Source organism: Zonotrichia leucophrys, chromosome 20 (assembly GCF_028769735.1).
Source record: "Zonotrichia leucophrys gambelii isolate GWCS_2022_RI chromosome 20, RI_Zleu_2.0, whole genome shotgun sequence".
In the NCBI taxonomy this organism is placed as follows: domain Eukaryota; kingdom Metazoa; phylum Chordata; class Aves; order Passeriformes; family Passerellidae; genus Zonotrichia; species Zonotrichia leucophrys.
The window spans coordinates 8,148,620-8,175,040 of record NC_088189.1 but is presented as its reverse complement, the minus strand read 5'-3'; the positions used below and the strand labels follow the sequence as shown (position 1 = coordinate 8,175,040).

General features: G+C 46.4%; 2 protein-coding genes across 7 annotated transcripts; both read left to right on the top strand.

The window, feature by feature from the left end:
- Positions 1-36: 36 nt before the first annotated feature.
- Positions 37-19,219, top strand: ELMO2 (engulfment and cell motility 2). 4 transcript variants are annotated; one of them, XM_064730284.1, is made up of 22 exons: positions 37-260; positions 4,344-4,469; positions 4,604-4,644; positions 5,166-5,238; positions 5,571-5,621; positions 6,575-6,756; positions 7,557-7,656; positions 7,839-7,990; positions 10,142-10,220; positions 10,825-10,860; positions 13,736-13,786; positions 14,109-14,231; positions 14,857-14,991; positions 15,411-15,515; positions 15,595-15,703; positions 16,335-16,471; positions 16,785-16,948; positions 17,031-17,143; positions 17,447-17,554; positions 17,880-17,962; positions 18,259-18,336; positions 18,892-19,219. In XM_064730284.1, exons 2-22 carry the CDS (start codon positions 4,392-4,394, stop codon positions 19,090-19,092), a joined length of 2,199 nt encoding a protein of 732 aa, XP_064586354.1. In that variant the 5' UTR covers positions 37-260; positions 4,344-4,391; the 3' UTR covers positions 19,093-19,219. The 4 variants fall into 4 exon arrangements, with proteins under 4 accessions (XP_064586354.1, XP_064586353.1, XP_064586352.1 ...); XM_064730283.1 differs by having other exon boundaries at positions 37-292; XM_064730282.1 differs by having other exon boundaries at positions 37-322.
- A 143-nt stretch (positions 19,220-19,362) lies between these two features.
- Positions 19,363-24,820, top strand: SLC35C2 (solute carrier family 35 member C2). Of its 3 annotated transcripts, none has more exons than XM_064730287.1 (9): positions 19,363-19,602; positions 19,679-19,829; positions 21,417-21,480; positions 21,700-21,772; positions 21,929-22,097; positions 22,384-22,467; positions 22,797-22,861; positions 23,657-23,786; positions 23,930-24,820. In XM_064730287.1, exons 1-9 carry the CDS (start codon positions 19,486-19,488, stop codon positions 24,049-24,051), a joined length of 975 nt encoding a protein of 324 aa, XP_064586357.1. In that variant the 5' UTR covers positions 19,363-19,485; the 3' UTR covers positions 24,052-24,820. The 3 variants fall into 3 exon arrangements, with proteins under 3 accessions (XP_064586357.1, XP_064586356.1, XP_064586358.1); XM_064730286.1 differs by having other exon boundaries at positions 22,797-22,972; XM_064730288.1 differs by lacking the exon at positions 19,679-19,829 and having other exon boundaries at positions 19,513-19,602; positions 22,797-22,972.
- Positions 24,821-26,421: the final 1,601 nt, after the last annotated feature.

Below are 26,421 nucleotides of genomic sequence, written 5' to 3'. Positions count from 1 at the left end.
GCCCGTTCCGGCGCGCCGCGGCCGCGCTTCCCGGGGCGGGGCGCGCCCGGGGGCGGGGGCTGCGCAGAGCTCCGCGGCCCCGCGCTCGCTGCCGGGGCGGAGGGAGCCGAGCGCGGCCGCCGCAGAGCCCCGCGCCAGCCCGAGTGGCTGCCCTGCATGAGCTCCCGCACGCCCGGCGCCTGGCGCTCGCAGCCGCTCCCGGAGGCGGGGCACCGTGGGCACGGGGAACTGACGTGAGCCCCGCCGCGGCGGCCCCGGAGGCGAGGAGGGGCGCGGGGACGAGGGACGCTCGGTTAGCGGCATTGACCCGGCTGCGCAGGGGGTGCGCTGGGGCGGCGGGTCGGGCCGGGCCGGGTCTCCATGGTCCCCGCGGTCTCCATGGCAGCGCGGCGGGCGCATGACGCGCCCAGGGGCGGTGCCAGCGCCGGCAGCGCCTCGGCGGGGCCGCGGGAACGCGGGGCGGCCGCGGTGGGGCCGGGGGAGCGCGGGCGGGCGAGGGCGTGGGTAGAGATAGGGACAGGGATAGGGGCAGGGACACGGAGTGCAGCCGTCGGCGGAGCGCCTCGGGACTGCCGCCTTCCCGGGCGCGCTGCGGCGCCGCGCCCACCCTGCCCGCGGCCCTCACTCCGGCCTGGCTCCACCGCCCGGCCCGGCCCGGCACGGCCCGAGCAGCAGCTCCCGTAGGTCCCGTTGTGCCCAGTGCGCCGCCCCCGCTACCCCCGGAGACACCGAGAGGGGCGAGGCCGGTGCTGCCTCGGGAGCCGAGGCACAGCGCGGACAGGGCTTAGCTGAAAAATTCTTGTTTAATTCCTGTAACAGGGTTTTGGGCCAAGCTTCAGGGGTTGACGCCTAGCTGGCGGCTTTGAAGTCACTTGACTGATTGAAAATAATAAAGCAGTTCTCTTTTTGCTCGTTGCTATCAGTTTCTGTCTTTGCCAAGAGACGGTCTCTGCCGTGCTGTGTTGAAATGTACATTTCCAGGGCCCATAGGCGTAGTGCTTTACCGCCAAAGTGCAGCCACGGAAGGCATTTGGAGCAATGTAATATTACAGAGGCAGGGAATCTGAGCCATTTGCTTCTCTGGTTTATCTAGACAGGGATGTTTCTCATTGCTTGGTGTGTGAGGTAGCATAGAATACTGCATAGCCTTCAGGCTGGACTCTGCTATCTCCTACCTTTTCATGCTGCTTGGCCAAGGAATGGCTTCTCTGCCCACCTGTCCCATTAGTCCCTGTGCCAACGTCACTTCCAACTTTAGCTTGGCTGGTTGGTACCATCTGGGGGCTTGCTGAGGACTGCCAAGGGTGTTTTGTTGCATCTACAGGTTTCAGAAGCTGCAGCTATTTGCTTGTTGACTGAGGGATTCTACCAGGCAGCTTTTCTTTTTCAGGGAATGTTCTTTCATCCTCCTCATTTTCATTCTGTGTGCAGCACACTTTGTTCTCTATCTGTAATGAAAAGAAGATTGAGTTTGTGAATAGGGAAATTCTGCTTAAAATACTGTAGTTGTTTTAGCTTGCAGCTTCTCAGAAGTCTTTTGAATAGTGTGGTTTTAGTGGCTCTGCTGATTTTTCCTTGCCCTGCAGCTAGCCCTGCACCACTGCTTTACATGACAGATCTCACTCTGCAGAAGCAGACTGAATTAATTTTTGATGGATTTCAGTTTGGCTTCTGTCTCTCTGTACAAACTGTGAGGAATTGTTTACATGCTGTTGAGAAGAATGTGCTGTGAGAGCATGCACATAAGTGAGTGACTGGTAAACACAATGACGCAACACCATGGTCTGTACCTCTTCACAAGAGCTTCTCAACAATTTTATCAGCTCTGTCACTGTTGCACTGCGAAATATCCATTGTAAAACCAAACATCTTGACACCTCTCATGTCTGCAGATGCACAGTGAGATCTTTTCAAAGCACGCTTTTGGCAGGCAGCCTCGTGTTAAGAGGCTGACCTGAAGTACCCTTTGTATTCATGGTCCAGTTATGCTCTTCTGGAAAGCTGCTCCTGCTGAACTATCGATCTGTGTTGGTCCTTCAAAGCATTGTTTGACCAAGGCTGTTCTAAAAAGTTTCCTGCTTTTTTAAATTTTTAATTCCTGCTTCTCTGGGTTCTCCTTAGCCAAGTCACCTTGGTGTTCAAATCTCTGCCTTGGTAGAGATACCTGTGGTGTCTGCTCTGTGCAAAAAAACCCTGAAAATATTTCTCAGAGTCTTGAAGCTCTGTTTCTTTCACTGTGTATTTGCTGTGCCTTGAATACTGATGGGAATAGGGAGCATGGTTGTCAGTCGTGAGTGGGTGCTCATTTATGGAAGGAATTTGGGGCAGAAATAAGTGTTAAATATCATAGTGAGTTACTTTGAATTTGTATGAAGCTGAGACCTTTTTTTTTTGGAGATACCAAGGTAGTGCCATACAGATTGGTTGGTCCCTGGTTTTGGTGGTGAGGATATCAGGGGAGCTGCAGGTAGAGTGCATGACCTCTAGGTGCTGTGTGCCTCTGCAGTACTTTTTTGGCATGAAACAGCACATTTATGTGGTTATTAAGAATGTGATTTAGTGGTGGACTTGGCAGTGTTATGTTTATGGTTGGACTTCATAACCTAAAGGGTGTTTTCCAACCTAAATGTTCTATAATTTCTGCAGGATTTCCCCTCGTATCAGCATTTCTGTTTTAATGGGCACTTCCCTATCTGAATGAGGCATGTTCTTTGAGTGGGAAAAGACAAGTTAGAGATTTGTAAAGGCTTCTACCTCTAGTAATCTGGACATCTTTGTTTTGGCATATAAATTGCTGTATTTTCTTGTACTTTTCAGTAGCAACTTGTCACTTGCAATCCTAATGAAAGACTATGACTGTACTGCAAGAGGCTGAAGGGAAAAGTGGTAATTAGATGCTAATTACTCATGCATAATTACTCATGGGTAAATTAGTTTAAAAAGTTACAAATTCAGTTCTTAATTCTCAGGGACTAATCTTTGAGCCTTGTCTCTACACTGTGTATTTGTTGTGTCTTGGACATTGAATAGATTTCAATGTTTTTTGGTTGTGACTGGCTCACTCGTGGGAGAGGTAATTACCTGTTCAGTTATTAGAGGCTGGGTACTGGGGATGTTGAGTGTGTGATTTCTGCACAGGACTGATGTTTCTCAGGCTTTCAGTTTAGGTCATCATAGCCTTTAATTGCTGGAGAACAGTGAGTGGAAATCATGCAGCATTTGGGAACTTCCTGTTTCTAGATTTAATACATGGAAACCCTGCAGATCTAGGGGTGTCATACAAATTGGGCTCTTTGGGGAGTACTGGTTGCATACTGGAAATTGCCCTGATTTGGTGCCCTGAGTCTGCCGCTTTTCCAAGGTCAGCCAATGTGTGCTGCTTATCTGGAAGGTTGGAGATGTTATTTTGAACCTAACTTGACTGGCACTTTCCTAAATGAGATGTGTTTACTCTTAGAGTCATTTAATGAGTTTTAAGAAAATACAAGCCACTCTAGGGATTGGTGCTCAAACAGAAAGAGAAGGCCAGGAGTACTGACTTGTAGCCATCTCTGTGAATTGGGGTTGGCTTTCCAGAATATTGTGAAATTCTGAATCTGGCTTGCCAGATACTTCCCAGGTGGTGGGGGGTGATAGAGTGGAGCAAGGCTGGCTGTCCTAGGAGTGCAGAAGGTCACATAGTCCAACTTTTTGGGCACAAACCACTGTGTCTGACAACTGACTGGGACCAAACCCTGAACACAAGCTTATGCTCTGAAAGGCAGATAAAGGAGTGAAAGGTACACTTCCAGAGCAAATGCTGCGTTACCTTATTTTCTGTGATGGATGCTGATGTTTTGGATTTACAATGTTACAGGAAGGGAATAGGATAAAGCTAGCTTTGCCAAAGAGCCTATTTGGGTATCCTGAGTGGATCAAGTTGTCTGAGAAATTTGTATGGGGCGTGAGTAAACATGAGCCCATGGGAGGGAGGCTACCTGGGCAGTCTGTTCCTGCTCTCACCTACAGCTGAGCCTAGGGAGCTGCTGCTTCAGTAGTCCTGCACCCTGAGCTGCCAGTACAGACAGTGGGTGGCAGATGGGGCTTTGCTGATCAGTGACCCTTCTTATGAGTGCCCCAACAAGCTCTCAGAAGTATTTCTCAGGTGATGAAGCTGGACATGCAATTTCATAACATGCTGTTTGTGTGAATCTTTTATCTCTGCTAATACTGGGTGCTTTGTCCCTGTCAGGCCCAGGAAACCATAAGGCTGAGCTTAGTTGTTTCAAAGCTTGGTGTTAGATCCAGTGTAGCAAGTGAAATGGTTTTCAGAGAAAGATGCTCACTGTCCTTTCTCTTAACAGGTGTGGAGGTGTATGCTGTTGTAAGGGCACCTGGAGGAGTCTGGAGCAATGCCACCACCTTCAGACATTGTGAAAGTGGCTGTTGAGTGGCCAGGTGCCAATGCCCAGCTGCTGGAAATAGATCAGGTGAGACCTGGTAACCAGATGGGGGAGGAAAGGCGCCGCAGCGTTGATACTGGAATGTGGGAAGCATAGAAATGGGCAGTATTCCTTTCTGGTTGAGAGGAACACGGCTTCTGAGGACTCTCTTTCTGTTCTAGAAAAGGCCTCTTGCATCCATCATCAAGGAGGTCTGTGATGGGTGAGTAGTTCTCTGGGAATCCTTGTGGAGAAAGTCTGTCCTGCTGACAAATCTTGCTGGGTTACTGTGGAAGTCTGCTGCTTGTTAATGTGGTGCTAGCACAGTCCATGCTGGCTGCCTGCTGCTGGTTTTGGCCACGGAACGGGCTGGGGTTTAAATTGTGAAGAAAAGGATCTCCTGGAAAATGGGGTCTTCTATTTTTATTCCAATTCTTAGTGTGTGCGTTTGTATGCCTTAGGGTCATATGTATGCCTTAGGTTTTCTCTGAGGATTGGCCCATCCTGCTGTTCTTGAAGTGTAGGCCTGTTCAGATGTTCCACAGAGTTGATTTAGAGTAGGCTGAAGTCCCACATTGTCCTCAAGAGCAATTTTCTCTCCTCTTTGGGAGACCTGATTTCCCCTGCTAAAGCTTTGCTTGAAAGTTCTTTTGCAACTTCCTGGGATTAAGCTCCATTTCCTAATGGACAGCTAGAAGAAAGAGGACAAAGATGCTTAATGTATCCTTCTTCTTCCTCTGCCAGGTGGTCACTGCCAAACCCTGAGTACTACACGCTGCGTTATGCTGATGGTCCTCAGCTGTACATCACTGAGCAGGTCAGTGTGAGAGACAGCAGTTTGTGATAACCCTGGGGGAGAGTCCAGAATGTCTTGGACTACAGTCATGGAACAATACTGCACTAATCCTTGAGGAGCAGCATCTCTGTTCTCAGAGAGATTTAGATTCAAATGGTGCCATTCAGCAGAGGAGCTTTGCACTGCTCTCTTTGCATGCCTGGGTGTGGGGACTCAGGCACTCAAATTCAGTATCCTCAGTGGGGTTGTGTGGCATAGAAGCCCCTTTACTGTGCATGCAGATGTGCACTGTAGATCCAGCTGGGTTATTTTCCCCCACTTTTCCACAGTTTAAGTTTGGGTTTTCTTTCCAGACTCGCTGTGACATCAAGAATGGAACCATCCTCCAGCTGGCAGTGTCCCCGGTAAATGCTTCCTCACCTCCCTTTTTCTCAGTAACTCTCCATGGGTGGCAGGCTGTTTCTTACCTCTTGGCTTTTCTTTCTCCTTCTCCCCAAATTTCAGGGTGGGTACCTTTGTTGTGGGCCCTTCCACGCAGTGAGACACACACTTTTTGTTTTCCCTCCTGCCTGTGGTGTGTGTCTTTCCTTTGGATGCTCTGCCCTTTTATAGGACTTCCTGTCAATAAATCCAGTCTGCAGTTTTAGTGCTTCTCCTAGATTAGGATGCAGTGAAACACTGACAAATGTATTCTCAATGTGAATGCATTTAGCATGGTCAGTTAGAAAGCAACAGTTCCAGCAACTGAATGCAAAAAATTAAAGTAGAGACAAATTTGATGAAGAGGAGGTTGTTTTTGCTGAATTATTGCTATTGTGCCTTCAATAGTAATTTTTTTCAGCTTTCTTTTATTTAAATTCTTAAGCCTTTTTCTCTGCAAATTCTTGGCATAGAGCTGAGGGTGAGTGGGACTGGGAGAAGGTACTTGGGCAAAAGGGAATTAAGAGGATATAATGATCTGTGTCTGAGAAATCTTACAGAATGTCTTGTAATGAGACCATGCTTCTCTTTGAATCTGTGAGACTTTTTATCAATATTGTATTTCCTTAATGGTGTTGCTCCATATTTCTGTACCCACCTCCACTCACCTCAGCGAGGAGAAAACAGGCATTTGCTCTAACATGCAAACCAGCATTTTACTCACCTCCTGCTTGGCTGCAACTGTTGCTGAGAGAAGCCTTTTTTTAGTCTGTCTTAGACTTGCTGACTGCAGCTACTGAATGTGACTTTGCTGCTATCTCTAGCCCAGCTCTGCTCTCCCTGCCCACCCGTGGGCTTCTGACAGAATGCTGATGCTGGCAGGACTCAGCCTGCAGGTGCCTGCTCTGTAACTGGCACCATCCCTCTTTCCTGCCAGTCCAGGGCAGCTCGCCAGCTGATGGAGAGGATCCAGTCCCACAGCATGGAAGCCAGGCTGGATGCCATGAAGGAACTGGCCAAACTTTCAGCAGACGTCACCTTTGCCACAGAGTTCATCAACATGGAAGGGATTACAGTGCTGACACGGCTGGTGGAGAGTGGGACAAAGCTTCTATCCCAGTAAGTTTCCTTTATTCCAGGGCTCTGGGAGAAAGCCTTAAATAAGGGGCTCATTTTGCTTGCTGAAGTGGCATTAAGCAATTTCACAGCCTTAGAGCAAATGCTGATCTGTGGAGACAAAATCTTTCCAGTCATTTGCTAAACTTCATGAGGCAGAAGAGGAGACAGTCTTGATTTGCTGTGGAAGGTTCCTCGAGCACAGTCACAGTGAACTATGGTACAAAGAATTCAGTTGGATTTTCTGTTGCAGTTGTTATATTTCCTTGGGAAGTACTTTTAAAGTCTTGATAACTTACTGTAATAACACTTATAGCTCTTCTTATATATTAGCAACTAATACATTTTTGGCATTTTTTGCAATCTTCCCTTCAGTCTCTTTTATCTTTCTGTCTTGTGGTTATGTATTAAATTTTCCACATTTCATGCTGTGCCTTCATTTTATTTCAAGTCAGGTGTCCCAATATTTAGAGGACAATTAACTTCCCTTATTTTCTTTTCTGATGTGGAAACGTGTTTGCTCCTTTGAGTAGCCAAGTACTGATCCTGGTGATTGTGAGTCTCTGGTGGCAGGACTAGGGACTTACTGCTGCTAATTTTAATTTGTGCTTGTAACCAGGAAAAATAAAATATCTTTCCACAAAACAGTAAAATTATCTGCATGAATGCATACACTTTATTGCTCCCCCAGGTGCCAAACTGTGTTATTGGGAGAAAGTGGTGACATTTTTCTCTTATCCAGCTTGCGCAGGCTTTTTTTCTTGCCAGCAGATCTCTTGTAACTGAATTCTTCAATTTCTCAGTTATAGTGAGATGTTGGCTTTCACCCTGACTGCCTTCTTGGAGCTCATGGACCACGGTATTGTCTCCTGGGACATGGTCTCAATAACCTTCATCAAACAGGTGAGTTTGGGTGGAGGGGAGAGTGGATATTATTTCTTTCCATGCTTCAATGCATCTCCCAGGAAGAGCACAAGACTCTGAGAAGCTGAGTGCTGTCTGAGAGCACAGTGCACCCCCTTTGTGAGCCCTCAGTCCCCACAAGGTGTCCTTGTCCAGCAGCAGCTGACCTGCTGTGTGCTCAGATTGCAGGGTACGTGAGCCAGCCCATGGTGGACGTGTCCATCCTGCAGCGCTCCCTGGCCATCCTGGAGAGCATGGTGCTCAACAGCCAGACTCTGTACCAGAAGATTGCAGAGGAGATCACTGTGGGGCAGCTCATTTCCCACCTGCAAGTGTGAGTGTCCACCCAGCAATGGGGGGATTTATACCAATTTTTTGTTTACTTAAAAATACTCTTACATTTGGAACACTTAAAGATTATATTTTTAAGCATTACCAATATGACAATTACTTGAACTTTAAGATTTCTAATGAATTTTTTTTTAAAGTATGATCCTAGGAAAATATGTTCTGTGTTCTGTAAGAACTTGGGCACATGAATGTTGAACAATGATATTTAGCTTTAAATAACTGTCCAAGTGTGTTCAGTGCCAGGACCAACCCTGCATTTCACTAGAATAACTTCCCAAAGGTCCAGCTGTCTGTTACTTTTACCCCTCTTTAAATTATCTCCACTAGAATCTAAGAGCTCATCATCTTCTGGGTTTTGTTCTGCATACTAAGGAAGAAAACAATTGCTTTTCTTGCTTGAAGGGATTAAAAATTCTATTCATTTTCCTCCCTTTCCAAACAAATTGGCAAATTAATTTCTGTCTCTTAGGGCTGTTTGTCTAGGTCAGTTCTACTCTTCATTATAAAAAAGCTGCATGTAGTTGTTAGAGCTTTGAACAGGTTGGGTTTTTTTTCAAGCTTTTTAATTCTGAATGTATGGAAAAGCACCATTTCTGAATGTGATTGATGCTCTATAATCAGTGATCAGTAGTTTAACCAAATTATAGTGCAAACAAAGTGTTGCATCAATGTCACTGCATGCTTGGAATGTTTATACATTTGAATTTGGTTAACAGAAAAGCTAAACAAGTTCTCCTGAACACCCCAGCAGCTTTGTTCTGCAGAGAGTATATGTTCTTGCAGCTTTATGATTTCTGGTTTAGTCAAACACAGATTTGATCCACATTGAACACAGTTGTGCAGGATTTTTAAGCAAATTATCTTTGTTCAAGACAGAAACTTGTGTTTAAATGCTTCCAGAACACAAATGGTCACTTAAGAAAGCATCCATGCAGGGAATATTTTGGAAGGGGAGGGGGAGGGTGAGTCAGGATTTGCTGGTGGTTTTCTTGGCAAGGCCATCAGGAGGGAACAGTTCATAACAGAGGATATGTTCTGGAAGAACATGACCATGGAAACAAGTCCAAAGGAGATGAGTTAGAAGAGGAGAAACTAACCTAAAAAATTGTTTTGCTTTGTCAAAAGAGCAACAAACCCTGAGAAGGAGAGCAAAAGTGAATGGCAGACTTCAGAGACCTGTGCAGCTTGGAGGCCCAAGGAGAACCTAGGATGGTGCATGGAGATTTGCATGCTTGAAGTACAGCAGATTGACCAAAATGAAAAAGATTTGGAAGGGAGCAATAGAAGAAAGAATATGGTTGTTTTCCAGAGATATGTCAAAGTGAGGAACATAGGTATTTAAGCTAAAAGAAGTATTGGCTTCAGATCTTTTATGAAAAGATCTTTTATTTCTACATGTATAGTTAAATAAATAAAAAATATTTTTTAAAAAAAGTATATTCAAGCACACATACTCTTTTAGGTGGTACACTGGACTTGTGTTCATCAGAAGAGCTTGATGCAGGAGTGCACTGGGTCAGGCTGAGGGATAGAGTGACTTGACAGCCAAGATCCACCCCCAGAAAGAGTTAGAGTATTGCAGGAAACAAACCTGCATTTAACAATATCAGGAGGAGGAGAAAAGAATAACATTGGCATTTAGAAGCTTAGTTTTGTGCTGGTTTGAAACATGACAAGTATAACCACATGCTCTGTGTGACCTAGGAAGGGGCTGAGCACCTGAAGAAGTTGTGCAGAGAAGCATTCTTTCCCCTTAGTTCCATTTGACATTAGTGGCTTCCACTGGCATAGGGGAGAAAACTTGCTCCGTGCAAGTTCCAAGCTGTATCCATGTGGCAGACTGTAACATAACCATATTTTACAGAGATAGTTTCAGCACTTGGAAACAAACTGTGGTGGTGCTGGGCTGCAGTTTGTTCTGCCTCCTGGATAATGGACCTGTCAGTCAGAAATCTCTGATAGTTTTTTGCAAGCCATTTGAAGAGTTGGACATCATAAGCATGGGTTACATGAGTCCTGCTTGTCTGCTGAAAATGCACAACTGCTGTAGTCAGTGTTCTCATGGTGCAGGTAAAGCTGTAATGTTCTGTACTGCCTGTTGCATTACAAGCCTCCCTTTTTTTTGTTTCTGCAGCTCAAACCAAGAGATTCAGACATATGCCATTGCCTTGATCAATGCCCTCTTCCTGAAGGCACCTGAGGACAAGAGACAGGTTTGTTCTTGCCTTTTGACTTTAAACCTGAGTGATGGTGGCTGCCTGGCTTTTTATGCCTCAGAAATCACATTATCTGGGCAAGGTAGACCTCAGACCTTGCCAAGAACTTAAGTGTCTATTTCAGTATGGCAACAGAGGAGAAAAAGTACCATCCCATTAATAATGTGTCCTGGAGCACACACATCTATATTTAGGACATGCTCAGAGAGGATTCTGAAAGACCTTCAGAAACAGAAAGTAATCCTGCAGACAGCATGGGAAGCTTTTTAAGTTAATTGTGTATGGGAGAGGTAGGCTGAGTAAACTCCTTGGGGCTGTATGTACTTAATAAAGAAACACCCACCTCCCTCTCCCCCAAAAAGGGACATTTCTTAAGTCATAGAGGGATATTCCTGCTGACAAACATGAGAAATGAAACACTGCCCTGCTCTGAGGAAGCTCCCAAGATCTCAGCTACCTGCAAGATGTGCATATGTGTGTATTGTGTAGCTTTGCTGTGTTAAGCCTTTCTTCTCTAGTGCCCTGTTTGTGCCTTATTCCTGGACTCCAAGCTAAATCCTGTCTGCTTCTCTTTGTGCCTTTTTTTGCTTTCTGCCAGCAGGACAAGCTGCTTAACCCACTAGACCTGCCCATCACTGTAAGTAACTGCAGCCTGGGGGCTGGTCATGTAGGGGACTGTAGGCATGGTAGCTCTTCTCTAGCTGTGCCTCCTTGTATCCCAGGGATGATGCCCACAGCCTCAGGGAGTGGATAAACCTAGGGAGAAGGGTGGGAGGACTCCTGGGGATGCACTCAGACTGTGCAGGGGAGAAGAACCAGTAGCAGGAGAAACCCTGAAGGGTTTTCTGTGCACACAAGGTCATACAGATGGTCATAAAAGGAAACTGATTCTGCAAGACTGACCAGGTGAACCAATTGTAAAACTGGAAAAAGTCCTTTAGCAATCTGAATCTCCTTAAACTTACTGCAGCATAAGCTTATAGCCCAAATCTCACTTGTGCTAATGACAGTTTCATATCCAGCTGCATCCTTCTAAAGATAGAGCTGTTTGTCTGTGAAGAGCAGTCACGAAACTTGATGCTGACTGGGGACTAGAGCATAAATTCTGCCTAATTTGTTACTTCTCCCTTATGGTAATTGTAGTGTAAGAATGTTTTTTGCCCTCTGATCACTCCAGGGAAATCACCATTCTTGTTTATAGGTTGATTTGGAACATTCTCTATTGAGATACTGGTAGGTTTTTTGGTTTTCTGCATGGCACAGAGAATGTTCCACTTTTTTCAAGGATGCAGCACCTTCACAGTAGAAATTGCCATCTCAATAAATGTTACATAATTTCTAAAATGAATGGATATGCTTAAAAATAAGAAATGGATATGCATGAAAATAAGAAAAATCATACTCCTCTGCTGGTAATTCAGCAAAGATAGTAGACTTCATAGCAAACAAAATTCCAAGGGATTTTTCACTTTTTTCCCCCTCCCTTGAATACAATCCAAATGACCACAAAGAGCCATGGACTTGTCTAAGGGACTTGGAGTATCTTCCATATGAATAGAGCCTGAGAGATATGGGATTGCTCAGCCTTAAGAAGAGAAGACTCAGGGAGGCTTTATGTGTTTAAATGTCTGATGGAAGGGAATAAAAAACAGGGAGCCTGACTCCTCTCAGCTGTGACTCCTGTTACTGACAGCACAAGAGGCAGTGGGCACAGCTTAAAATCCAGGAAATTCCACATGAAATGTGCACACCCACACAACATAAATATGAGAGTGGTCAACACTGGAACAGGTTACCCAGAGAGATTTTGTAGTCTCCATCAGTGGAGATATTAAAAACCTGGCTGGACACAGGCCTGGGCAGCCAAATCTGTCTGATGTTGCTTGAAACAGCAGAGTTGGACTAGGTGATCTCAAGACATCCCTTTCAGCACAAATCATTCTGTATTTCTGTGACCATCAAGCAGCAAAATGGGCTTTACTGGACTCTCAGCAGAGCATAGATCTCTTAGCAGTGGTTAGACTGTATGTGTGTTGATGCTTCTTTCTATGCTGTTTAGAATTGTTTAATTGTCTTTGTCCTTCCCACTTCTTATCTGCTTCAGTCACCTGTTAACTCCATCCCACGTACAAACCAATTCCTTCAGAGAAAGGATTCTTTGTGTGGCATGCATGAGCAAATCCTAACAACAGAGCCTCGTCCTATTCTCAGTACTACATCTCACAAATAGTAGTAGAAAATAATGACTCAGAGGGCAATGTGTTCTCTCTGAAAGCACCTCCTACTTCATCTAGATGCTCCTTAGATACCTTCCACTCAAGCCCTGACTCACTTTGGTTGTAAGACGAGCCCTGCTGAACTTGCAGCCATTACAGCTTGACTGTCAGTCACTGTCTTGGTTCAGGAGGTTTCTGTCTGGATCAAAAGTGGTAATAGGAATTCTGAACAAGGTTAATGCACACATTTTAGCAGACATCTTGCTCTGTCAAGAGTGATGTTGATAGGAGCAGTTGGAAAGTCTTGGATTGCTCAGGATGTACAGCTGATTGAGTGCAATTGTCTGAGACTCCACATCTGCGCCCAGTTCTCAATCTGCACTGCACAGGAATGTGAAGAGAGATCTCAGACTGTCAGTTCTTTTGGACTTCTTCCAGATGATAAAATGCCCAACAGATTTTTCTTACCCAAAAGTTGTTGCTTGTAGCAGCAAACTCATGATATTCACCTTGACATTAGCATTCTCCTAGCAGGGGTGATGAGATCACTGCTATGTTAGAAAGTGCATCTTCACAATTTCCAAGGAAAGCACAGGTTAGGTTTTTGCAGATGAATGTGTAACTGTTGCTGGAACTGAAGGCATCTTACATCTGCTGTGACTGTTTGTCATCATGACTTGATGTTTGGGAAACCCTCCTCATCTAGAGAAGGAAGCCATGCAGTCAAGAGGGAAACTGGAAGCTTTCCTCTGAGCATGAAAATTACTAGCCTGTATTTTTGTAAATTCAAATGCTTCTGCAAATTGTCCTCAAGCTGACTTCTGATCATCTCTTTATAAAGTGGACAAAGGAAATAAATTTCAGAGGGAGGAGACCTGAAACCTTCATCCCATAGCTCTTGTTATCTTGGGTGTTTACCTTGGTATAAGAAGCTGTGAAATGTTGATTGGAGGAAGCTCTTATACATTGCAGATTTTCCTGGGCAATGCACAATGTGCTCCCTGCTGCCATATCTCCTAATAGTGAGGTACCATTTGATGTCCAACATTAAGCTAAATTTGCTTCTGTGCTTTGATTCTGCTAGTGGCTTTCTCCACACTAGTGATGTTCTGTAGGGGAGCCATCTATGAGTTGTGGTGAGATACTATGCTAAATTGACAGTCTGTAGAAAAGCACTTTGTTGTGTGCCAATGCTATCTCCAATTCATAGGCTTCTTCCATTTTCTCCTTTCTGCACAGTGTGGGCTTTTTGTTTATATTTCACTCATGTTATTTCATCTTTAAATTCCACAACAGGAAATGGCTAATGCATTTGCCCAGAAGCACCTGAGGTCTATAATCCTAAATGTAAGTATGTCTGGAATGACAAAGTGCTTCCTAATGTCCTCTCAATAGAGGTTTCACTTGTGTATAGTGTAAATTCTACTGCCCTCAGGGCACTTGCAGAAAAGTGACTCTTTCAAAGGTAAAGCTTATTCAAAAGGGAGTTACCAGGATGCTGCTTTCTGCTCTTACACAGCATTATAATTATGCTTCTGGTGGGGTATGGAGGTTAAACAACTGAATGTTCATATAGAGAGATGCACATGCAGTCTGGCATATGTCTAGGGTTAATACCTCAACTTTTACTTGCATTCTTTTAACTTCTACCCTCTCCTTTATTTTGCAGCATGTGATCAGAGGAAACCGTCCCATTAAAACAGAAATGGCACATCAGCTCTACGTCCTGCAGGTCCTGACCTTTAATCTCCTGGAGGAGAGAATGATGACCAAGATGGATCCCAATGACCAGGTCACTATTAGAGCTGAGGAAGGTCTGATAGAATAAGATGTCTAAAGAGCCTCATTCCTGGGCTCCCTAGCACTATGGAATTTGCAGTGCATGGTACATAAGGTTTCAAACTCGCCCTTCATATTGTCAACCTTGATATTAGGGTATGCTCATGACCATCCTGCTGCATTCTGTGGGACTTTGAGATGTAAGTGGGCACTGAAAGCCATATACTCCTTTCTTCACCAGCTGTCAAACTGGCTACTTAACCTCTATGGCAGGCACATCATTTTATCCATTTGCTTGCAGTCTAGGAGGAAAACTGGTCATTTTTCAGGTGTCTGTTACTCAGCTGTATTACAGTTTTTAAGGAGAAATGCCATGCCATTATCTGAATGACTAGAAATTGCTTGTAACTAAACTTGCAGTTAAAGAAAAGCGCAAACAAATATTTTGCTTTACCTACTGTACTGAAACTTGCCATTTTGAAATGGATTGCCTCTTTGTGTGCATAGTGCTCATGACCCTTGGCATCTCTCTGTGTTCATTGTGTGAGCTCTGAGGAGAGATGCAGGAGTGTGCAATATGTGAAAATCCTGCTGCAGTAATCGATCACGTCACCATTTCCCTGCCTTTTGTCCTTCAGGCACAGAGAGACATCATATTTGAGTTGAGAAGAATTGCATTTGATGCAGAGTCTGACAGCAACACCGTCCCTGGCAGCGGAACAGAGAAACGCAAAGCCATGTACACCAAGGACTACAAGATGCTGGGATTCACTGTATGCATCTGACTGTAAACCTTGTCAAGGCAGTCTGAGCAATCTCCATAGGAGTTGTGGAGAAATAAGGAACAAAAATAGCTGTTTCTTTTACCTTACTTTGGTATCTGAGTTTAGAGATTCAGTTTCACTCACACTCCTGGGGAAGATCATTATGAATTTGCTGATGGGTTAAATGCAAGGGTTCATTAGGCATTCTCTGGAGGTATTTCCTTACCATATATGCTATGAAGAACTTGGAACCAGCCTCTCCTCTAGAAAGTTCAGATAGCATTGTCAGGAGGTGTTCTGGGTTGCCTCTTGGATAGATGTGAGGCAGTGCTTGATGGACAGGTGGTTTATAATTCGTTCAGAAAAGGTTCTCACACAATTTCTTTGAGCTAATTTGTCTGGATTCTTTCTACACACTCTTTTCTCAGAATCACATCAATCCAGCCATGGATTTTACACAGACTCCTCCTGGGATGCTGGCATTGGACAACATGCTTTACTTGGCCAAATTTCATCAGGACACCTATATCAGGGTATGTGAAGCTGCTGATTTTTACAGATGCCAGCACCTCAGCAGCTCTTCTTAGTGTGTGTGGCATCCTGTTGTTGTAGATTGTTCTGGAGAACAGCAGCCGAGAAGATAAACATGAGTGTCCCTTTGGGCGCAGTGCCATTGAGCTCACCAGGATGCTTTGTGAGATCCTGCAAGTTGGGGAACTCCGTAAGTACCATTCATTCACTACCCAGCTTCACAGGCTGCTGGGCTGATGCTTCTAGAATATTCACAAGCATTTGTACCTTGATCTCACTTCTGCCATGTAAGGAAAGTATGAGCTTGGAGTTAGCACAGTTGATGTCTGAGTGATAATATCATTATCAAAATAAAGTAAGAAATTTTGGTGTGTGCACTCTGGTTCTCCTGAAAAACTGATACATGCAGAAAGCTTCAACTTCTCAGAGCTTCAGGAGGCTCCTGTATAAAAAAAATAGTCTTGAAACCATCATGAACTTGGGAAAAGTTTGTTAGCTCTGACAGTTTCAAAACAGCATTCTGAGAAAATTAACCACTGTAAGAAATTCCACCAGAGGAAGGTGGGAAACACTGCAAACAGTTATTTTGGGGGACCAGGATGAAAAGGGCATGAGTCACAGAGGTTTGCATGGTGAAGTGTGGGGAGAATTGCTGTTGTCAATAAACTATCTGTAGAGCAACAAATTATTGAACTGTCTTAATCTCTTGGAGTAAATACTATTGCACACCATCAGTTGTCTGTCACTGTAGTGGACTTTAGTTACTCCTAGTACCTTGTGTCCAATATGCTCACATGACTGTGGTTTGTTTCTTTCTGAAGCCAATGAAGGCAGGAATGACTATCACCCCATGTTTTTCACCCATGACCGTGCATTTGAGGAACTGTTTGCCATCTGTATCCAGCTGTTGAACAAGACCTGGAAAGAAATGAGGGCGACAGCAGAAGATTTTAATAAGGTCAGGGGGAGAAGAGATATTTTTGTAAAATCTTTGGCAGATCAGCACATATTCACTCAGTCTGTATATTTGGTTAAGGAGTAGGGCACAGAAGATATGACAGGGAATTGGTGTGGGCTGTAGGGGAGGATGACTTTTATTTGGAATGCCCTGAGGTCCTTCTTGGTTCTTCTGGATCTTCAAAGTCACGACTATCCTGATAGTCCTGGCCCTGGTTATCCCATGTCAGTTCTTTGCTGCCACTGAGCTGTGCCCTGATTCTCTGCTGCCAACAAGAACGTGACTTGTTTTTCTTCCTGTCCCACCTCTTTAGGTTATGCAGGTTGTTAGGGAACAGATCACAAGGGCTCTGCCCTCTAAACCAAACTCCTTGGACCAGTTCAAGAGCAAACTGCGCAGCCTGAGCTATTCTGAGATTCTGCGGCTACGCCAGTCTGAGAGAATGAGCCAAGATGACTTCCAGTCCCCACCTATTGTGTACGTGCCTAACAAAATCAGTTACCTTCTATCCCTGCCATTATCTCCATTTTCTGCTTACTCTTCCATATTTGATTGCCAGGGAGCTGAGAGAGAAAATCCAACCTGAGATCTTGGAGCTGATAAAGCAGCAGCGCCTGAACAGGCTTTGTGAGGGAAGTAGCTTTAGGAAAATTGGAAATCGCAGAAGACAAGGTAAGGGGACAGTGTCTGCTGTATTTTGTCATGTGAAGAACTGTAGCAAAAAAGATCTAATTAATTAATCAGTCAGGAGGCATGTTGCCAGAAAGAAAGGCTGGTTACTTGGCTGTCCATATCAGCCAGTAGTTTGGAATGGCACAAATGTGCATTTCTAAGAATACAGCCATCCCTTTATGAATAAGAAGCTGGGCTGAGGAGCTGGGCGAGCAGATGGATTGGGTGGAAAGGCTGTAACATAGTGGCTGTGAGACCTTATGTGAATGATCTTGCTCAGCTTACCCTTGGTGTGTGTTCCAGAAAGGTTCTGGTATTGTCGCCTGGCTCTGAATCACAAGGTGCTACACTATGGAGACCTGGAAGATAATGCCCAGGGGGAAGTGACCTTTGAATCTTTACAGGAAAAAAGTAAGTCCTGACTACAGGCTGTGCACTCTTCTCTGCTCTGCTGTCTAGAGGCTGAATATAATACTAGATAAAGATGAAAGACATAAGGCTGAAGCCCTGACTTAGGAGATACCAACTTTTCGTCCTTGCCCAACTTCTTCAAATCTTGGAATTACTTGATAGTTCATTTTTAAAAGCCAGCTGCAAGGATGTCTTACTGGTAATGTGTTTTGGAAAAACTGCACTAACGAGCTAAAAAAACAAACAGTGTTCAGTTGCAAAGACAAAGTTCTGTATTTTCCTGGTTAGAATTGCTTGTTTGGGAGTTTTACTTTTTCACTGTTAGTTCCAGTTGCAGACATCAAAGCCATTGTCACAGGGAAGGATTGTCCGCACATGAAGGAGAAAAGTGCACTGAAACAGAATAAGGCAAGTGCTCCCTTTTCACTCTCATTAATATCTAATACTGTAGTGTTTGAGATTGAAAGCAAGCAAGAGGAATGAATGATCTCCCCCACTGCAAGTGTGTTGTGTACAAACCCCATCTCCTGTCTGAGCCCTTTTCTGGTGTTCCTTTGTGACTGCAAGGGGCTGTAAGCATGATTGTGCTGTAGTCTCTTCAGAATTGCTCACAATACCAGTGTGAGAAAGTGAACTGGGGTGGCAGGCAGAAGGTGCTGTAATGTTCTGTTCAGCTGGTGAGTGAAAGATTCTTTTCCATTTAGGAAGTGTTAGAATTGGCCTTCTCCATATTATACGATCCCGATGAGACCTTGAACTTCATTGCACCTAATAAATATGAGGTAAGAAACATAGTGGTTAAGCAGTAGAATATATAGCAATTGACTTCAGAGATTAAGAAGGATCAGTTGCTTCTCATTAGAGACTCGAGCAGGCTGTCTCTCCCCAGGTTCATTCCTAGAATATGTTGCTGATGCTTTATATGAACCATCTTTGTTTCCCCTTAGTTATAGGGAAAACAAAGGGATGAAAAAATTCTTTAAAAAGAAAAAAAATCCCACAGTAATTCCCCCTAGTCTGGACTGTTACTTTTTCCCCCTATGATGCCTAGATTATGTTTACTTTTTTCATTTGTTGTCCCACACTAGAAACTCTTGTCCTTCTAGTGCAACCATGGGCTCACACTTTCCTGTAGGCTTTTAACTTCCAGTGAAAATGGAAGTGGGCACCCCACTTGGGATTCCAAAAAATTCCACTGGGGGTGGGATTTTTCCCTACATATTAACTCCCTCCAGTGTTTCCTGTCTTAAAATTCTCTAATTTTTGCATGGACAGAAAGATTGGACATAAGGTATCGTTTATGCCCAGAGTCGTGAATGACCCCTTCTTTCCCACAGTACTGTATCTGGATTGATGGGCTTAACGCCCTCTTGGGGAAGGACATGTCCAGTGAGCTGACCAAGAGCGACCTGGACACGCTGCTGAGCATGGAAATGAAGCTGAGGCTCCTGGACTTGGAGAACATCCAGATCCCCGAAGCGCCGCCGCCGATCCCCAAGGAGCCGAGCAGCTACGACTTCGTGTACCACTACGGCTGAGGCCGCGGGCCCGCCGGGCCGTGCGGCCGGGGCCGCCGCTCGCTGCCGTGCCGCGGGCTCGGCCCGGGGGTCCCGGCGCCGCCCGCCTTTTGTATCGGTTCCAATAATAACCAGTAGCGCTCCTGGCCGCCGCCGCCTCCGCCTCTTTCCGCCCTGCGCGGAGCGTCACCGCTGCGCGCCCGCCCCGCTCCGCCAGCGCCGCTCGTTCCCCCGCCCCGCCGGCCAACGTCACCGCCGGGCCCGCTTCTCCCCCCGCCGCCGCCACGGCCCGCTCAGCATCGCGGCCTCTGCCCTGCCCTGCCCTGTCCTGTCCTGTCCTGCCCTGCCGCGGCCCCGTCACCGCGGCCCCCGTGCCCATCCCCGCTCCCTCCTGCTCCTGCCGCTGCCGGGCGCATGGCGGCGGGGGCGGGCGGCGCGGCCCTGGGGCGGGCGGCGCTGGCGGCGCCGCTGGTGCTGCTCTACTACGGCTTCTCCATCGGCATCACCTTCTACAACAAGTGGCTGATGAAGGTGCGGGGTGGCGGGGCGGTGCGGGGCGGCGGCGGCGGGAGGGCGGCGGCGGTGACAGCGGCTGTCGGTCCCGCAGAGCTTCCCGTTCCCGCTGCTGGTCACTCTGCTGCACCTGCTGCTCATCTTCGCTCTGGCGGCGCTCGCCCGCGCCCTGGAGCGCTGCCGCTCCGGGCGGCCGCGGGCAGCGCTGTCCTGGGCCGACTGCCTCCGCCGGGCCGCCCCCGCAGGTACGGCCGGGCACGGGAGAGGGCGGCGGAGCGGGAGCGGGACACAGCTTTGGGGCACGGCAATGTGTGAAAGATCCAGGAGAGCCGCGAGGATGGTGATGGAGTGGAGGGGAAGCCCTGTGAGGAGCGGCTGAGGTCACTTGGCGTGTTCAGTATGGAGAAGTGGAGACTTAGGGGAGAGCTTACTGTGGTCTTCAGCATCCTTACGATGAGGAAGCAGAGGGGCAGGCACTGATCTCTTCACTCTCATAACCAGTGACAGGATCCAAGAAGACATATGAAGGTGAATCAGGGGAGGTTTAGGTTGGGTATTAGGGAAAGGTTTTCACCCAGAGGGGGTTGTCATGGCACCAAGACTGAATGAGTCCAAGAAGTATCTGGACAACACTCTCAGGCACAGGGTGTGACTCTTGGGGTGTCCTGTGCAGGGCCAGGAGTTGGACTCAATGATCCTGGTGGGTCCCTCCCGACTCAGCATATTCTGTGACTCTGAGAATGCTCAAGGCTGCCTGTGGCACTCTGGCTGCTTCCAGAGCCCTTTGCCCTTTGCCTGGGGTGGTCAGGGCCAGTCCCCTGGGACAGGGTGAGCTGTGGGGTACAGCCATTGCTCCAGCCCCTGTGTTTCCCTGCCAGGTGTAGGGCAGGTGTAGATGCTACCTAAAGCTACCTGAGACATGCCACCTTCATTGGTCATTACAGAGATGTGTAAGGATAGGGAGAGGCCACACAGAATGAACCTTTCTGAAGGAGTCACTGGCACAGAGAACCTTCTGCAGTGCCTTGATGAGTTGTGTCTGCAAGTAACATTTTCTCTTTAATGCTGGTATCAAGCCATGTGTTGCATCTTTCTCAGGGTGGAGCTTGGTAGAGAATTCATCATTCATGGCACACAGAACTATCTGAGACCAAGAAGTGAAGCTCCTACTTGGAGCACAGAACTGTAACTACTTCTGCAGTTATTTGGCTGGGTGTTGTATTGGCTCCCACAGAACAGCATCTGGTCTGTGATCTCTGGCAAGGTTTGCAGTACCTTACATAAATAGCCTCATGGTTTCTTGAAAAAAGCTTTCTCCACATCTGCAGCAATTTGACCTTTCAGCATGGCCTGCCCTTGGATCAGTAACGCTGTTTCCTGTGGTAGGAAACTTAGATAGAAGGGAGAATAGACTGTACCAAAAGCTGCACCAGGGTTAAGGCTGTGTGCAGATAATTCTTGCTTTTTCAGGCTTCCTGCAGTGGCCATCAGACTTACAAGTTATCATGTTCTGATACAGTCAAGAAAGACTTTATGCAAATCTGCAATCACTTTCAGTCACAGGGAGGGCAAAAGTTATTTCTGGCTTTTTTGTAATGCATGTTGAGCAAGTGCAATGCTGAGCCCAACTTGAGTCACAGGGAACAGAACAGAAACATGAAGAGCTGAGAATATCTGAGTTATGGTGGTTCTGAAGAACTAACTTGAGGAAAGCTTATTTTTCTCCCCTGGGTCTGCTCTGCTATCTGTGGCCATGAAGCAGGGTTTGGTGGTGGGTTTGTTTCATGTCACAGAGTTCAGTTAATTTCAGGATTTTTTCATTAATTCTTTAGCTCTGTCAACTTCCTTGGATATTGGGCTGAGTAACTGGAGCTTCCTGTATGTCACTGTCTCCCTGTGAGTACAAACACCTCGTTCCCTGGGAGCCTCTGGTGGGGTTTGGAGAGTGCTTTGCCAGGGTCTTTTCCTTGGACAGGTGTTTGGTTAGTGGGGTCAGCATGCAGGGTCTGTGATAGCTTGCTTGTAGTAGTGTAGGAATGGGTGATGGTTCCTAATAGTATTGTGATGGGAAGAACTACACTGAAGGAGTCTGACAGTGTATTTTGGTCCTTACAGCTACACGATGACCAAATCCTCTGCCATTCTCTTCATCCTGCTTTTTTCACTGCTCTTCAAGCTGGAGGAAATGGTAAGAGTCCCACACAAAGCTTTAGGGAGGGAGGTCAGACCCAGGGAAACAGGCAGTGCATGTACAAGAAGCATGTGAGCAGAGGAATGCTGCAGTTATGTGGGTGAATCTGGAAGGAAGGAGGTGCCTGTCCCTGTTGTGTTTGCTCTCCTGCAGAGGGTGACGTTGCTGCTGGTGGTTCTGCTCATTGCTGGGGGACTCTTCATGTTCACCTACAAGTCCACACAGTTCAACGCTCAGGGGTTTGTGCTGGTGCTCTGTGCCTCCTTCCTGGGGGGCATTCGCTGGACTCTCACACAGATCCTGATGCAGAAGGCTGAACTGGGTATGTGGGGTGCCAGGAGGGGGTGGTGGTGCTGCTGACAGGGAGGGGAATAAGCAGAGGTGATTGCCCTTGCTGCAGAAACAAAACATCTCATGGGAGGGGTTTGAAACCTTGGGCACGGGGTATCTGTTGGTGGGTAATGAAGGTGGCTGGGTGTCTGCAGCAGCACAGGTATGGGCATCACAAATAAGGTGTTTGTCTAGGAATGGTGCTAATGAAGGCTCCGGGACCTGTGTTATTCCCTGGTTTGTTGCTGCCTGCTCTGTTATTGATTCTCCTCTTTCAGGGCTCCAGAATCCCATTGATATCATGTTTCACCTGCAGCCGCTCATGTTCCTGGGGCTCCTCCCACTCTTTGCGGTGTTTGAGGGTGCGTGAGTTCATTAGAGAAAGCAGGGAGAGCTTTATAGAGTGGTTGGGAGATTGCTTAGCAGTTTGTTGTTGGAGATAATTCACTTAGATAAGCAAACAGCTATCAACTCTGCAAATTAATTAGAGACCTGGATTTATCTTGTGCTGGCAGAACATTTAAGAGTGCATAGAAGTAGTAGCCTGCCACACTTGTGGAAGTAAGGGCTGTGAAGAACTGGCTCCACATCCTCCTCATACTGGAATGTGAGCAGCCCGCCCATTCAGTCTTAGTAAGAGGAATCTTGGGAGCTGGGAATGGTATTCTGCTACTCATTGTCTTCTTCCTAGGCCTTCCTTTGTCCATATCAGAGAAGCTCTTCCGTTTCCATGAAGCAGGAATGCTGTTCTCTCTGGTAGGGAAGCTGTTCTTGGGTGGAATTCTTGCCTTTGGTCTAGGCTTTTCTGAGTTCCTCTTGGTTTCCAGAACATCTAGCCTCACCCTTTCCATTGCTGGCATTTTTAAGGTAAGGCATGGTTCCTGTGCTAATACTAGAAGGCAAGTACTGAGTCATCCCTATTGGGCTTTATGTGCTGGGAGCTTGCTTAGATCCTTAGAAATTATTGCTTGTTCTTTTTGTTCTCCTTGCACAGGAGCTTGATGCTTTGCCTTGCAGTCTGCAGTGAAGTCTCTTGGTCCCTGACAGCAAAGGGCCAGAGACTAGTGGCTGTTCTATAAAAAATACCATGAATGATCAAAGTTTGTTGGAATGTGGGATAGACTAAAACCCATTGCTCTCATGAACAGCAGATGGTGTGGAAGAGAGGAGGGCAAGCTCTTGCATCAGACCTGCATATGACCAAACCACTGCTTTGAGCTGTCTCTGTAGCCTAGTTTGGCACATCCTCCCCAGAGGAGTGCAGCACACATACTTTTGAGCTGAACTGTGATATATGAAATCTCTCTGATCCAGAAGTTGAAGGATTCCTCTGTAACTGAGCTATGCAGTCAGATGACTTAAAATCCCACATCCTGGTTTGACAGGTTGTTTGTTTCTAGAAACTGTTTTTAGAACTCTGCGCGCATGAAAGAATGTGCTGATAGAAATTTAGCAGCCTGACATCTTGATCTAGGCTTCAGCTGAAAAATGTACCATGCATATTTCCTCAGGTCCTGCCCTGCCACTTGTCATGTTTTTTTATTTCCACAGGAAATCTGCATTTTATTCCTGGCCACACATTTACTGGGAGACCGCCTCAGTCTCTTGAACTGGCTGGGCTTTGCTGTCTGCCTCTTGGGAATCTCCCTCCACGTTGTTCTCAAAGCCATGAATTCCAAAGGTGATTGTTTTAAATCCTTTTCTCTTTCTCTGTAGGCTTTCTCATTGCTTCACTAGGAGCTGTGTCTGGTTCCAGCTGGTTGACAGCACCAGGTTTGGTGGGAATCCAGCAGGTTTGTCTCTAAATGGGCTGTGTGCATGCAGGTGACAAAGCACTGGAGCCACACAAAGAGGGCAGCTCTGACCCTGACCTGCAGCTGCTGCTGCGCCACCCCGAGCAGGCTGAGGAGGAGGAGGAGGTTGTTGAAACCCCACAGCAGCACTGACTGAACATGAAGCACAAAGCTGCCACCTGCTCTGTTTTTACCTGACCTGCCTGGCAGCTATCCAGGAGGAAGGTCCAAAAGTCTCTGTGGCCACGCAAAGCAGAGCCAGGGCCCGCTGAGGGAATTCTGCTGTTCTGCTGCAGTGTGGATCTGTAGATGCTGCACAAGAAAAGGCACATCCCTTTCACAGGAACTTGGAAGACAAGCTCTGGTTCAGTGGGTGTAGAATGGTGAGGTGAGACAGGGAAAAGCTATGAAAAGTCCATTAGGGGATCCTGAAAGCTGTTTACTGACAATGCAGACCATGAGCTGTAGAATGAACACGGACACATCTGGACTTTAGGCTGAGTGATTCAGGGATGATTTTACTGCTGTTTAGGTTTTGACTTCAAAGGAGAAGGTAGATACACCTTCCATTTTCTTTTTTAATGTTTCTGCAAATTAGGAACTCCCATCCTGGTGGGATCACATGGCTGAATAAATCCCTGGAGTTGTCCCGGCGAGGACCTTTTGTGCCTGGGACCTCCATGTTCTGTGTGCACAGTAAGGAGAGAATTAAATGCTGGTGTTTGGGACCAGTTGAAAATTATGAACATTTCCAGATGATGTAGGTTGGAGTGAAGACAGGGATGCAAGAGTACTTCTGCTACAGGCCAAGAGGAGAATGAACAGTGTCACATGAGATCTAACTTGAGCAATAAGCTTATCAGAAAGTATGTGGGGTTTTGAGAGGGGGATTTTTTGTTTTTTAAATAAACTCTTTTTCTCATTTGCTTTTGTCTGTACATTCTGTACCTATGCTTCATCAAGCAGAGGTCATTTGTCTTCTCAGCTCCTTTGCTTTTAGTCCTCCACTGACCTTGCTACTGCATGTCCATAAGGCCTGGCACACAACACATTTGCCCAGCTATCATTGATCTCTAGAATTAAGGAGATGTTCTGCAGCCTCTCATATTTATGCCAGCCAAGAGAACTTACTGACTGTTCTGCCTTAATGCACCATATCCTAAGAGAACTTTTAGCAGTGTGGCTTTTTGTAAGACTCTTATCTCTTTGCCCCATTTGATTGGATTAGGTAGTGCTGCAGTCCAGGAAGGGGGAATAGCAGCATTTAAGATGTCATTTTCCTTGCTGCTAAGCCTCAAGTGGTGTTGGGCAGGTTTTTTGCATGGCAGAATTTCCACATCTTTCAAAGTTTTGTTCAGTGGTAGCTTTTGTAGTTTTTAGAGTAGAAATACCTTGACAGAGTTTCCCAAAGGGATAACAGTACAGTCTTTCTCCTGGCAGGAGCTGGGTATTAAAGTGAACTTCTCTCATTCTGTTTGAGAGCCTGAGCCATATTGACTAACAATCCTTTTGTTGATCTTGCTTCTTAGTTTTGAGATATGAAGTCTTTCTTGATTACTTTAATCAAGAGCATGTCCTGTAAAAAACAGGTTCTGAAGAAAACTTTGGTTATTAGTGATCATCTTTGATCACGTTCTGGTAACTGGCTTCACAGCAGACAGCAGGTGGTGCAGCTTCCTCATGTAAAGCTGCTGAACCAGCACGTCCACACAGGCGGGCAGACCAAGGGGTTCTGTGCATCAAGGAGAATGTCTGGAGCTGAGAATGACTTGCTCTGGCCCTAGCTGTGCTTTCCAATAACTGGGGATGCTTCCAGCAGGATTCACCCTGTTTGCCCTGCCAATAGCTGTGAGCTCCAAGCCCCAAACACTCTGTGCTTCATGTGGGGCAGTGGCACTTCCTGCACATGAACTGGCTTCGACAGTGTCACAGCTGCTCCTTCATTTCACTTTCCACTCTCCTACAACTGAACCTTGGGAATCCTTCTGCTGTGTAACTCCCAGACTGAGATTTCATGTCCCTGTAAATCCAAGGTAAAGGCAATTTCATTCTCAGGCTGGGATTTGCACCAGATATGGTGCTTGAAGATGAAATCCAATTGTGCTTGTGACCTGTAGGACCATGTAGTCTGTTGCTTCCAGCCTTGTTTCCTTTTTAAGACAGAGGTGATGCCCCTGAACTCCAGCTCTGTCTGGGAGCTCCTGGAACATGGCAGAGTTGTGGGCAGGCTTGGGAGGGGTGGGGTGGGACTGTGCTGCAGTAGGGCAGTGCAGCAGTGTTAAAGCAGCACCACAGCTCTGCTGAACACTGTCCATCTTGCTTGAATGGGCACTAATAATTAATGAAAGGAGAAAGAACCTTTGCCCACCCTCTCATATAAGGAAAAAATCCTACTGTGCATTGAAAATGCTGGAAATGGAAAAAGATACAAAGATGAAGGACTTGGAGGAGGGAGCCAGGAGAGCTGCAGCAGTGGCACAAAATAAATGAGAATGCAAAATCCTGTAGTGAGTGTAGAAGTAC